Genomic DNA, 12,424 nt, shown 5'->3' with positions numbered 1-12,424 from the left:
AAGAATTTGGCTCCCAAGGAATCATCCAAAGATGATGTCTTTATTTTGTTGCTACCCTTGAGGAATCTTTTGGCACAAAAGCTACTTAAAGCGGAGAGCGAAAGAAAAAACACGTCTGTTACTTCTTGTTGCCAGGAAGAAGAAGCAAAACGGAAGCTAGCTACTCGCTTGTCTTTACAGCGACAGCGCTACTACGAGGTAGCACTGTCGGTAATTTTGACCGACTGATGAACCATGGCGTGATCGGAGTCGGTATTGTCGTATGATTCCGTAACACTTATTAATACGCACGATTATCAGTGTGTATTGCCGTGTATGTGTTCCTTCAAATTTTTTACAGGTAAGTGTCTCGTTCATTACAACCTAGTCCCGCTGCTCTGATTTACAGTAATAATCGTAATATAGATCTATTTTTGATTTCCATTTTCTCGTTTATATGTATGTAATGCAAAATAAAATAGAATAAAATAATATAGATATACAATCTTAATTATAATAGTTGCCCACAGCGCAAAAATCAGTTGACATAATGAAATACAGGCAATATTATTCTTTTAAACTTCCGAGAAAAGTTTGATTCATTCGATTGATCGATTGAGTGAATAATATATGTATATGTGTATTTGTATATGGGGCATTCCATACCAAATCAACAACTTTTTTCTTCGACCATTTTTTATTTGCTTCATTTTTTTTCATATTTGTGTATCTATTGAAAGTAGCTTCATTGAAGTTTTTAAGATTTTTATCTCTATCGATTTTCGAGTTATATGTATACATTTTTTTAAAATTGATTTTAAATTTCAAATATCTATAACTTGAAGAGAAATAAAAATATTGTTTATAAAAAAATGGTAATTTTTTGTTTATGAATGTATTTTTCAAAAAAATATTGAAAAAATTATAAATAAATTTTATAACATTTAATAGTGTTTTAGTCAATTTTAACCGAAATTTTTTTTTTTCTTCAATGAGATCTTTTCGAATTTTTTCAAGAAATATATATTAATTGGATATAAATTGGCTATGAGAGCCATACGCGGGTGTTATAGCGAAAATTAATTTTTTTCGCTAAAACTTGTATAATGTGCACGGGGCACGAATTTTGCTTGATAATTTTAATTCCTATATTCCTTTCTGACCCCCCTAAAAAGATATTTGTGAGAAAAATATCGGGCCAAAGTCGCATTAAAAAAAAAATGTATAAATTTTAGACTTAAAATCAAAAATTTTGAGCTATTGACGAAGAGAGGATTCAGATATTTTCTCTATAATATAATATAATAATGAATATTATATTATACATCAGATTGTATCACACATTAAGCTGAAGATGGTCCAAAAAAAGGACCGAAACATTCTAAAGAAATAAAGAATAAGTATATAAAATTTTGCGTTCTTATTTCCGACGCACCGGCTCTTATTAGCCTATTCCTTTAATCCTTTATTCGAATATAACTGAGCCTTATCTCTATCAAAATATTCTTTTTTTCCTCAATAAGACCTCTTAAATTCTTTTCAAAAAAATTTATAACATTTTAGACTTAAAAACAAAATTTTGTAGCTATTGACGAAGAGAGGATTCAGATATTTTCGATATTTTTAGACTATTTTTCGATTTTTTTTTCAATTTTTTTTTAAAATCGCACTTTTTGGTATTTTACACCATTCCGATCTATAAAATAAGTATTTCCTTTTTTATGGACCACACACTAATTATGTGAAAAAAGTGGCCGTCGTTAAAATCGACCAAAAATATGAAAAAATGTACTTTGTGTGATGCGAATCAAAAGTTCAAATGGGCATGATCTTCAAAATATGCTAGTTTTTGAGCTGCGAACTCACAGTTTTCTATTTCTTATCTAAAAATGAGCAAAAATATTACATTTATGGGCTCGTAGCTTAAAATCTAGCATATTTGAAGGTCGTGTCTATTTGAATTTCTGATCAGCATCACACAAAGTACACTTTTCCATACTTTTGATCGATTTTAACGGCCACTTTTTAAATATAATTAGTGCGTGGTTCTTTTCTTCTTTTAATTTATCAATATTTGTTTAGAAAAATATATTCAAAGAAAAAGATAACCACCTTTTTAATAATAATATTTTTTTTTAAGTTATAGATATTTGAAATTTTTAAAATCAATTTTTTTAAAATGTATAATTTAAAAATCAAGAGATAAAAATTTTAAAAAATTCATGGAAGCTACTTTCAATAGTTACAAAAACATGAAAAAAATGAAGCATATAAAAAATGGACGGGGAAAAAAGTCATTGATTTGAAATGGCCTGCTATATACACATTTAAAACTCATTTCAATATTTCTAATACTAAATTATTATATTCCTAATTAATATATTCCTAATATTATATTATAATTAAATATTACTCAATATTTCGCGAACGACTGCGGCATCGCTCGGATAATGTTTCCGTAGCATTTCGTTTGGCACATAATGAGTACCTTCGAATTTACAGAAATATTTTCCAATTTCTACATTATTGATTCATTCTGAGGTGCATATCGATATAACGCCTAAAATAGAAAAAAATAAAATAAAAATAAAAAATGAAATAAAAAATGTATCATTCTATGTAATACAAATAAATATATCACAGAATAAAATACAAATATAACTTAAAATGAAGCATAATAATACGTACTTTGTGGCACATAACACAGGTCATTATCAAGTAACAAAACGTAGTATGGTTGCGATTGCCAATTATCGATGTTATACCGGTAATTTTGGCTTCTAAAGTAATACTGATTACAGTATCGCGAAGGATCCTGAAAACGTTCAATTCGGCATTCGTTGTGTCATCCTATTATGACACCAGCAATGTCTTTAATTATATTATGCTTATATATATGTCTATGTCTAACAGTCAATCCAATTGCATATTTTACATCAGGCGATCTTTGTTCGTAAACTTCTTGATCTGATGGAGTACATATTGACTGAAAAATTAACACATAATTAATGTTTTTATTATATTATTTAAATATTTTGATGTAATAATTTGGATTCGAAATAATTAGTAAGATTATATGTTTAATTATATACTAATTTGTTACTTAAAATAATAAAATGTCTTTAATGTGTAATATTTACATTGAGTGAATGCAATTTTCTTACCACTTCATAGTTTCTCAGCGGTGAAGATATTGCTTGATGAAAGGGTTTGTCCATTGGCCACAAACAATAGTAACCCAAAATTTCCATTAAAACTTCCGTTATCTTAAAAAGAAGAAAATAGTTATTAAATTTTGAATTAATCACGAAATCATCTGTAATCACAAAATTTCATTTACAAATGTGTGAAAAAAATAAAAAATAGATTTAGATAGAGTTGCCAAATTTTATAATCGATAGCTACTGGTGCAGTTCTTATTTATAAGTTATTAAATAAACTCAAGTCACATAACAAGATCTTTACTAACTAAAACTAAAGTTATAAACAGTTCCTGTTATACATTCCTGTATTTAGATATGTATTTAGACATGTTTTTGTATGAAAAATTTGATGGAATTAACCACTTATGAACAAGACAATAATTTCTGTCGAAAACAAGATTAAATCAAAATGGTATATAAATAATTACTTACAAATTTTGAAGTTATCTTTTTTGGATAAGGCACCTGTAAACATTCTGTTATGGCATAAATCTTCACTTCATCTTCATGTATCCAAATGCGAAAACATTTAGTACTTTCTGCACAATTCCTATATAAACAATAAAGAAACATGCTCATTTACACATGTACAATGTAGATGCTCTAAACAAATATCCATTTAATGATAATTTTTTTAATTTATATGGAATCTTTTTTGTAAAAAGAAACTATTGCTTTATCTCTTAGAAGTGCCTCTAATAAAGAGGCACATCTAAGAGATAGATGCGTGCCTCTAAAGTTAGAGGCGCAAATAAATGTACTCAAGGGCACATTTATCGAGAATAGCATAAATATGCTATAAATGTGGTACAAAATAGTTTTTTTACGCGATTGCCTCTAGATGCGCCGCTAAATGTGAACTCATAATACGCCTTTGTCTTTAATTGTTTATAGCTCGAAGATTAATACATCGACATTTTCGCTAAAAAAAGATGATTGGATTAAAAAGATATATAATTTCAAACAAATTATATGTATATACATGAGTTTCGTAAAGTAAATAAATGTTATGAGTAAGTGTTATATAAAGTTAATGAATATGTTATAAATATGAACTACAAAATATGTATTTATTTAAATTATATGTGCACATTTGAATGTTTCGAAAACAATATATATTCCAAAAAATATTTTAGAGGGAAATTTTTTGACTTTAGAGAAACATCTAGTATCATCACCATCTTGCAATAAGTGAAAATTCTTCAGAAAGTATAAAATTCGCTTGATTTTGTTTTAATATTATTATATTTAATATATTTTCTTAAACTAATAAAATAAGTATATACAATATAATATCTTTATTTTGAACAAGTATGTTAGCGGTATCTGATGTAGCGGGATATCCGTGGAATAAGTCACCAGTATATGTATTATGTTATTATTTTCGTGTCGGGTCATTGTTGTGTTTTCGTGTATGCTTATCTGTCCGTTGCCTCGATCTTTATTGTATACTTTTGACGAAACGTGCCATGCCGTGATTGGCTTCATTTAAAAGAATAAGCGTTTTAACTGTGTTTATAAACGGCGACCGCTCGGTCGAACGCGTCTCTCTCTCTCTGAGAATTTAGAAGAGTAATGATAATAAAGAGTTTCTACGACTTAAAGGTAATAAAGAGTTAAGAGAGTTACTTTCCCGTATATCTCTCTCTCCTATCGACATCCTATCGACTACAAGTATTAAAAAAAATTAATTGTTGATTTTAATTTTTGTAACAGATCAAGTTAATCTAAAATTTTACAAATGAGATCATATAATTCACTTGTCGACTTCAGTCAATCATTTTGCACATAGATGTATATAGACGTAAATGTATATAGACATATAGATGTATATAGAAGTAGAAATACCAAAGAATTAATCTACGAAATATAAGCTCACACTTATAAAATTGCTGTTCTAGAGAAAAGTCATACTACCATAATTGAAGATTATTATATTAATATAACTTTTTCATCCACATTTTAGAATGTTTGAACAATATAATTTAACAATTTCTGGAAAATATTAACTTTTAGAGGTATTTATAAGTCCCCTTTTTTTATATTATATATATCTATATGTATACAGGGTTTGTCAAAAGTGTGGAAACCCCTAAATAATTTTTGTAAAAATGAAAATATCAAAAAACGATAAAACACGTATTTTGATTTATCAAAAAAGCTACCCTATGACATGGATACCGATCATCCCCCACCCCCTGGTACGCGGGGGTAAGAGGGGGGTTGAAAATTTTAAATTGGATTAAGGGTCGAGTGGGGGCTCGTTTGAAAGGTCTTTTCATAACAAACACACCCTTAAAATTTTAAGTCGCTACGACCCCCTTATTCAAAATGGCGGCCGTTCAAATTTCGAAATTTCATGCACTTAGTGTTATCCAGGATCAACTGCGTGGCATGAATTTGATCCCTTGTGTGTGTGTGTGTGTGTGTGTGTGTGCGCGCGCGCGCGCGCGCGTGTGGCTAAACAAGTGTGAATGTGTACATAGTGGTGATAGGTTGCAGAACAGACGATTGAAAACTGTTATCTCTCTTTAATGATTCAAAACCTTTTACTCCGTATTTTAAAATAAATTTTACTCAATGTGTTAAAGTAAATGCTGAAAGTGGCTGCCATTTACTTTTTGACAATATGCCAATCTTTGATAGAATGCAGAAATGGCTCTACGATTCGTCTCAAAAGGTATCAAATCTATTTCATCCCTTATTCGCTGTATCAATTCTTGGATGCTTTCAGGTTTTGTTTTGTAAACCTTACTCTTCAGGTATCCCCATAGATAATAATCAAGAGGAGTTAGATCTGGTGACCGAGGTGGCCAATCCTCTCCTCCCTCATTTCTGTTCCTTCTTCCTATCCATCGTAATGGAAAAGTCTCATTTAAAATTTGACGTGGCCGTAAACCAAAATGAGCAGGAGCTCCATCATGCTGAAACCATATTTCTTCGAAATTATTTGGAAAAATATTTCGTATGGCTGGAATTATTTGATCTACAAGTAATCTCTCATATCTTTGAGCGTTCAGATTTTCTTCAAAAAAAAAACGGCCCTATTAAGTAGCCATCTATTATTCCACACCATACATTAATTTTTTGTGGATATTGTGTGTGAGTTTCCCGCACTCAATTCGGATTCTCATCTGACCAGAAACGAAAATTTTGATTATTAACTTCTCCCGTTAACGTGAAAGTTGCCTCGTCTGTAAAAACAATTTGATAAGGGAAGATGGGCCGGACATCTATTAGTGCCATCATTCTTTCACAAAAACCTATACGACGCTCCAGATCTCCGTCTTGCAATTCTTGAACATATTGTAATTTGTATGGATAGAACTTGTTTTTCTTTAAAATTCTCCAAACGGACTTGGGAGCAATATCGTGAATTTGAGCGGCTCTGTTAATAGTAGAATTGGGATTTTCAATAAATGTCTGCATAACATCAAGTTGTTTTTCTTCGTTAGTGGCAGACGATGGTCTCCCTGATTTAGGGCGATTTTTTACGCTACCAGTTTCTCTAAAACGTTCTATTGTTTTTAAGACAGTGGACTTATTAATTCGACGATTCGGATACGTCTCATTAAATAATCGAGCGACAGCAGCGTACGATCGCTCGTTGTCACCCCATCCACGCATCATGAGGATAGTGATTCTTTCACGTTCCGATAATTCGCCAGCCATTTTTAAAACGTTTAATTTTTAATCTGCCTAAAATCTGTGAAAACAACTGATTTTGAGTAGCCGTGAGAACAACTGATTTTGAGTAGCCGTGAGAACAACTGATTTTTAGTATCTCGAAAAAATTAATGTATGGTGTGGAATAATAGATGGCTACTTAATAGGGCCGTTTTTTTTTTAAGAAAATCTGAACGCTCAAAGATATGAGAGATTACTTGTAGATCAAATAATTCCAGCCATACGAAATATTTTTCCAAATAATTTCGAAGAAATATGGTTTCAGCATGATGGAGCTCCTGCTCATTTTGGTTTACGGCCACGTCAAATTTTAAATGAGACTTTTCCATTACGATGGATAGGAAGAAGGAACAGAAATGAGGGAGGAGAGGATTGGCCACCTCGGTCACCAGATCTAACTCCTCTTGATTATTATTTATGGGGATACCTGAAGAGTAAGGTTTACAAAACAAAACCTGAAAGCATCCAAGAATTGATACAGCGAATAAGGGATGAAATAGATTTGATACCTTTTGAGACGAATCGTAGAGCCATTTCTGCATTCTATCAAAGATTGGCATATTGTCAAGAAGTAAATGGCAGCCACTTTCAGCATTTACTTTAACACACTGAGTAAAATTTATTTTAAAACACGGAGTAAAAGGTTTTGAATCATTAAAGAGAGATAACAGTTTTCAATCGTCTGTTCTGCAACCTATCACCACTATGTACACATTCACATTTGTTTAGCCACACGCGCGCGCGCACACGCACACACACACACACACACACACACACACACAAGGGATCAAATTCATGCCACTTCCACGCAGTTGATCCTGGATAACACTAAGTGCATGAAATTTCGAAATTTGAACGGCCGCCATTTTGAATGAGGGGGTCGTAGCGACTTAAAATTTTAAGGGTGTGTTTGTTATGAAAAGACCTTTCAAACGAGCCCCCACTCGACCCTTAATCCAATTTAAAATTTTCAACCCCCCTCTTACCCCCGCGTACCAGGGGGTGGGGGATGATCGGTATCCATGTCATAGGGTAGCTTTTTTGATAAATCAAAATACATGTTTTACCGTTTTTTGATATTTTCATTTTTACAAAAATTATTTAGGGGTTTCCACACTTTTGACAAACCCTGTATATGTAATTATTAGAGTGTATTTATTTATGCGTGTAATAAGATACCAGGAAAAACAGAATCAAAGTAATCTGAAAGTTAATTTTATATATATTACCTGGGTTGCCAAACCAAATGGATGTTAAAAAAAGAGCCCATCGGAAAGTGTGCTGATATTTCAAAATATAAGCCCAATTTTTTCGCCACGCAGGTATACATTAACATCCAATACATATGGCTATAATTCAATTTTCTTTCTTTAATCTGTAGAAAAACAATAAAAGCGTTAAGATATAATAAGGATAATTATAATGTCAATATCATGTAAAGAATTATTATATAAACTTTTTTGCTTAAAATGATATGTACAATCACGTCTTAAAATGTTGACCATTCCTCCTGAAATACCCTGTATACAATACACATATACCTACATTATAAATTTATATGTAGAATTTTAATAATTATAATTTATAACTAATAAAAAATATCATATGTGTAAAAAAATCACATACCGTGTAATCATACGCGTCCGTATCTATTTGATTCAATTCCATTCAAAATTTATAGGAATCAAATGTTATAATAGTCTTATCGAGTATACGCTTAATCGTCTTTGCGTCCTCTTCGCTCCAATAATTTTTATCAGAATTATTACTTTTCCAAATCGAGAATTGTTCAACTGATATTGATAATAAAGGATGCGTGGAATTTTCATCTTTTAGACACTTTAATACTTTCTGCACTAAATTATCTATGAATTCATCTATAAGTAAGTTAGTAATATATTTATCAGGATGATACCATTGTAATATCATGATAATTATATCCTCCAAACGCCGTTGTTTTTTGGGTGTGTTTTTAAATTTTTGACATTTTAATTTAAAAATATATCTGTTAAGGCATTGAAATATTTGTATGCTGTAGTATCTTTCTGTTAAATTGGATTGGCTAAAAAAATATGTAAATATTTATTATGCGATTAATACATTAATCTATTATATATGTTAATGGTTTTAAAATTCACATTTAGTCTTACCGTGGATCTTGGGTATATACGATTCTAATAAGTTCATCAAATTATGAAAAAATTATGAAAAAATTATGAAAAAATAATTCATGCAGTGCTTTTCTTCATCCGGACAGAGCTTTAAATCATTCATATCTTTCATGAAAATATCTCCGTTTTGATATCGATCATTACAGTAATAATACATCTTAGACATGCGAGACACATAATGCAATAATTCTGTCCTACATTTAAAACCTTTTACAACGTCAATATTGGCGAGATGTAATTTGCCCATGTTGTCGTAATAGAATTTCTTTATAGAAGGCCATCTAAAATTTAAACAGAAAATATTTTAACTAATTTTCATACTAAAAATCATACTAAAAAAAATTGAACACAACGACTCGTATGTATTTAAATCAAATTGAAGAAACTGACGACGTTCAATAATCTTATATATCGAAATTGTTAAGATGTTAATTAAGTCTGTAAGAAATGTGAAACGTTTTCCACAAAACACTATTTTCAAATACATATTTACAAAAATATATTTTATTTTGTTTTATGCAATGTTTTAGTATAACTCATATTGTATGGCGTGATTGTGGTAAAGCATTATAAGTAGTAAGAAAATTTGCATGCTACTGTTATTATAACATGACGAAATATATTTTCGTCGAATTTTATATTACGCGCGCGCGCGCGCGCGCACACACACACACACACACACACACACACACACACACACACACACACACACACACACACACACACACACACACACACACACACTCACACACACACACACTCACACACACTCACACATGCACGCACGCACGCACGCACAACCAATAAATTACAAAAACACATACACACACAAATAATATTGAAGAGAAAGAAAGAAGAGAGATAGAGAGAATAAAAAAAAGTTTAATAAGCATTCTATATTTTACAGTATTTCTATTCTCGACAAATGCAATTAGATAACAATGATTTTTACATATTTCCGAATTTACAAATAAGTATCAATATAAAAAATATAAGGAACAAAATGTTACATATACTTTAAATAAACAAGGTAATTAAATAAATAGAAAATAAAATACAAAATTTTATAACATTAAAAAATAATGATATAATCCCTAAAAACTTACGTTTTCAGAAAAGGTAAAAAATAAACGCCAAGCCACGCGCGCTAGCGCGTTATTTATTTTATAATAAAAAATTATTATATGTATTGACAAAATTAACTGTGAGAAAACTACTTAAAAATACTAAAGAAATTATTTTAATCAAAAGGTTGTACAAAACATTTATTTTTATTTTGAGATATCAAAAAAATTTTGATATCTCAAAATTTGCGAGAATTAAAAATGCACATTTCTAAAAAATTCAAAATTATATTAAATAATCCATAAAATAAATCCTTTCACCAATCCTCGCCAAACTCAATACCAATAATTCTTTAATAAACTCTATTCATGTAACATATTTTATCTTGATATGTCAAAATTTATGAAAGTTAGAGCAACCGCAAACATTTTTTGAAAAAATATAATTTTAAAGTATGAAATTACAGTATAAATTTTTATAAAAATGACAGTAATTGACAGTGTTGTACTACTTTATTTGTATGCCAAATTGGAACGCTGTAGCTTAAAAAATTTTTGAAACGTTTAAATTTTGATAAAAACGTGGATAGACACACACACACACACACACACACACACACACACACTATTTTGTTATAATAAAATATTAATAATTTTTTAGATTCTTATAATATTAAATAATCTTACTTGTGTAGATCCTTAAATAATCTGACTTGTTAGTAAATCCAACGTGAATCATCAATCATCAAACCGAAGTTTCGTATAAAATTTCTACGTGGGCTTAATAATTTATTAACCACATAGTTTTTGTGTTTATTATGTATAATGTATATATTATCTATTAAAACTAATAATAATATAAAATATTTTACGCATGTTAATATTTCTTATTTAATTGAAATATAATCTCAAAAGTTCGTATAAAATAGTTACTTCTTGCGTTTTCTAGTTTGTTTTTTATTTATTCTCGCACGAAAAATCATCTCATTAACAGTTGTGCTATTATTCTTACATCTTGCACAAATAGTTATTGATAGTGATGACAAATAAATTAATCTATTATTTTTTTATACAGCTTTTAAGTTTTCATAAATCTTTTAAGCTATAACAGACTTTCTATCATCTTGTGTTTTTAAAATTAATAAAATTTACGCGATTTTATTCAGAAAGTTTTATTTAAATATTAACAAAAATTTTGTGAATTTTTTGAAAAAAACTAATGGTACAAATTAATCATACAATTTCTTAAATTACATTCATATTTCGAAATTTTTTAAATGCCAGATATCATTTTAAATGTTTCAAAAGAGGATTTTTTCGCGTAAATTTTTTTGATTTTTGCAATGTTTCTTTTTATGCGATGTACCAATCATGTGAAATAACAAAAAAGTTTACAGATAAAACACTTACATCTGAGTAATCTTTCTCTTCCAGAGAATGTTGTCTCCGCTTATGTACTGAAATTGTTTGCACGTGGAACTAAAATTTATGATGTCCTTGATGCTAATATCCTTATTTGCCAGAATTGTCCAAATTACCTCATTAGCCAAATTCTCTATCTTGACCATTATTATTGCGAAATATATAGCACAATACACAAAAAAACTTGCAGTTTTAATTTGTTCCTAACGAATCGATTGATATTCTATGCACTAACTACGTTTGGTAGAGAGCACGAGGCTTATTGCACCATGGGTAGTCAGAGACTGAGTATTCAAACAACGTCTAACAATGCTTGGACTGGGGGTAAAAAAAGAGAAAAAAGTAAGAAATAAAGATACAATATATATTTCTTTTTTCTCTCATTCGAGCTTCCACAACGCTCTTTAGTCCATTCTCGATCGTGTCTATTCGGATTTTGGCTACGCCCACTTTTTTCATTGGAGGAAAACAAAGAATTTCCACATTCTCTATGCGTTCTTCATATTTCATTCATTAAATAAAGAGTATAGGAAAGGGTAATTGCTGGCTTTTTGAGAGTGAGGGATGTCGACTATGTCATACTTTGTGGCAGATTTGACGACACGGATATAAAAATGTGAATGGTGTATGTAAAATAATATAAAATAATGCGTAAAACGAGATTATTTCAGATACTGAAAAAAAAATTAATTAAACATTTTAGTGCCATTACATGATGTCACTTGTGACGTTATAATTTGTACGATTCTGAGTTTACATTTTCGGGTAGATGCTTCTTTATTCTTTAGTTTCATCTAGTTGTTTGCATTATTGATTTATCTATATTATAAACTTACTGCATTTTTGTCTGCAGCGAATTCTATGCCATTATAAGCTATTGTCCATTTTAAGTAATGCA

At 29.9% G+C, this 12,424-nt stretch overlaps 1 protein-coding gene across 1 annotated transcript; it reads right to left on the bottom strand.

Annotated features, from left to right (window-relative positions):
- Positions 1-2,824: 2,824 nt before the first annotated feature.
- LOC145948049 (uncharacterized) lies at positions 2,825-11,789 on the bottom strand. Its single transcript, XM_083057816.1, has 6 exons — positions 11,515-11,789; positions 9,255-9,321; positions 8,099-8,244; positions 3,615-3,732; positions 3,144-3,245; positions 2,825-2,965 (listed from the first exon to the last, which is right to left on the bottom strand). Exons 1-6 carry the CDS (start codon positions 11,670-11,672, stop codon positions 2,825-2,827), a joined length of 732 nt encoding a protein of 243 aa, XP_082913942.1. The 5' UTR covers positions 11,673-11,789.
- Between the last annotated feature and the right edge of the window lie 635 nt (positions 11,790-12,424).

Source organism: Prenolepis imparis, unplaced genomic scaffold (assembly GCF_030444845.1).
Source record: "Prenolepis imparis isolate NDT839.2.m4 unplaced genomic scaffold, iyPreImpa1.0 SCAF_219, whole genome shotgun sequence".
Classification (NCBI taxonomy): domain Eukaryota; kingdom Metazoa; phylum Arthropoda; class Insecta; order Hymenoptera; family Formicidae; genus Prenolepis; species Prenolepis imparis.
The sequence above is the reverse complement of the archived record's forward strand: the minus strand, read 5'-3'. Positions and strand labels throughout refer to the sequence as shown.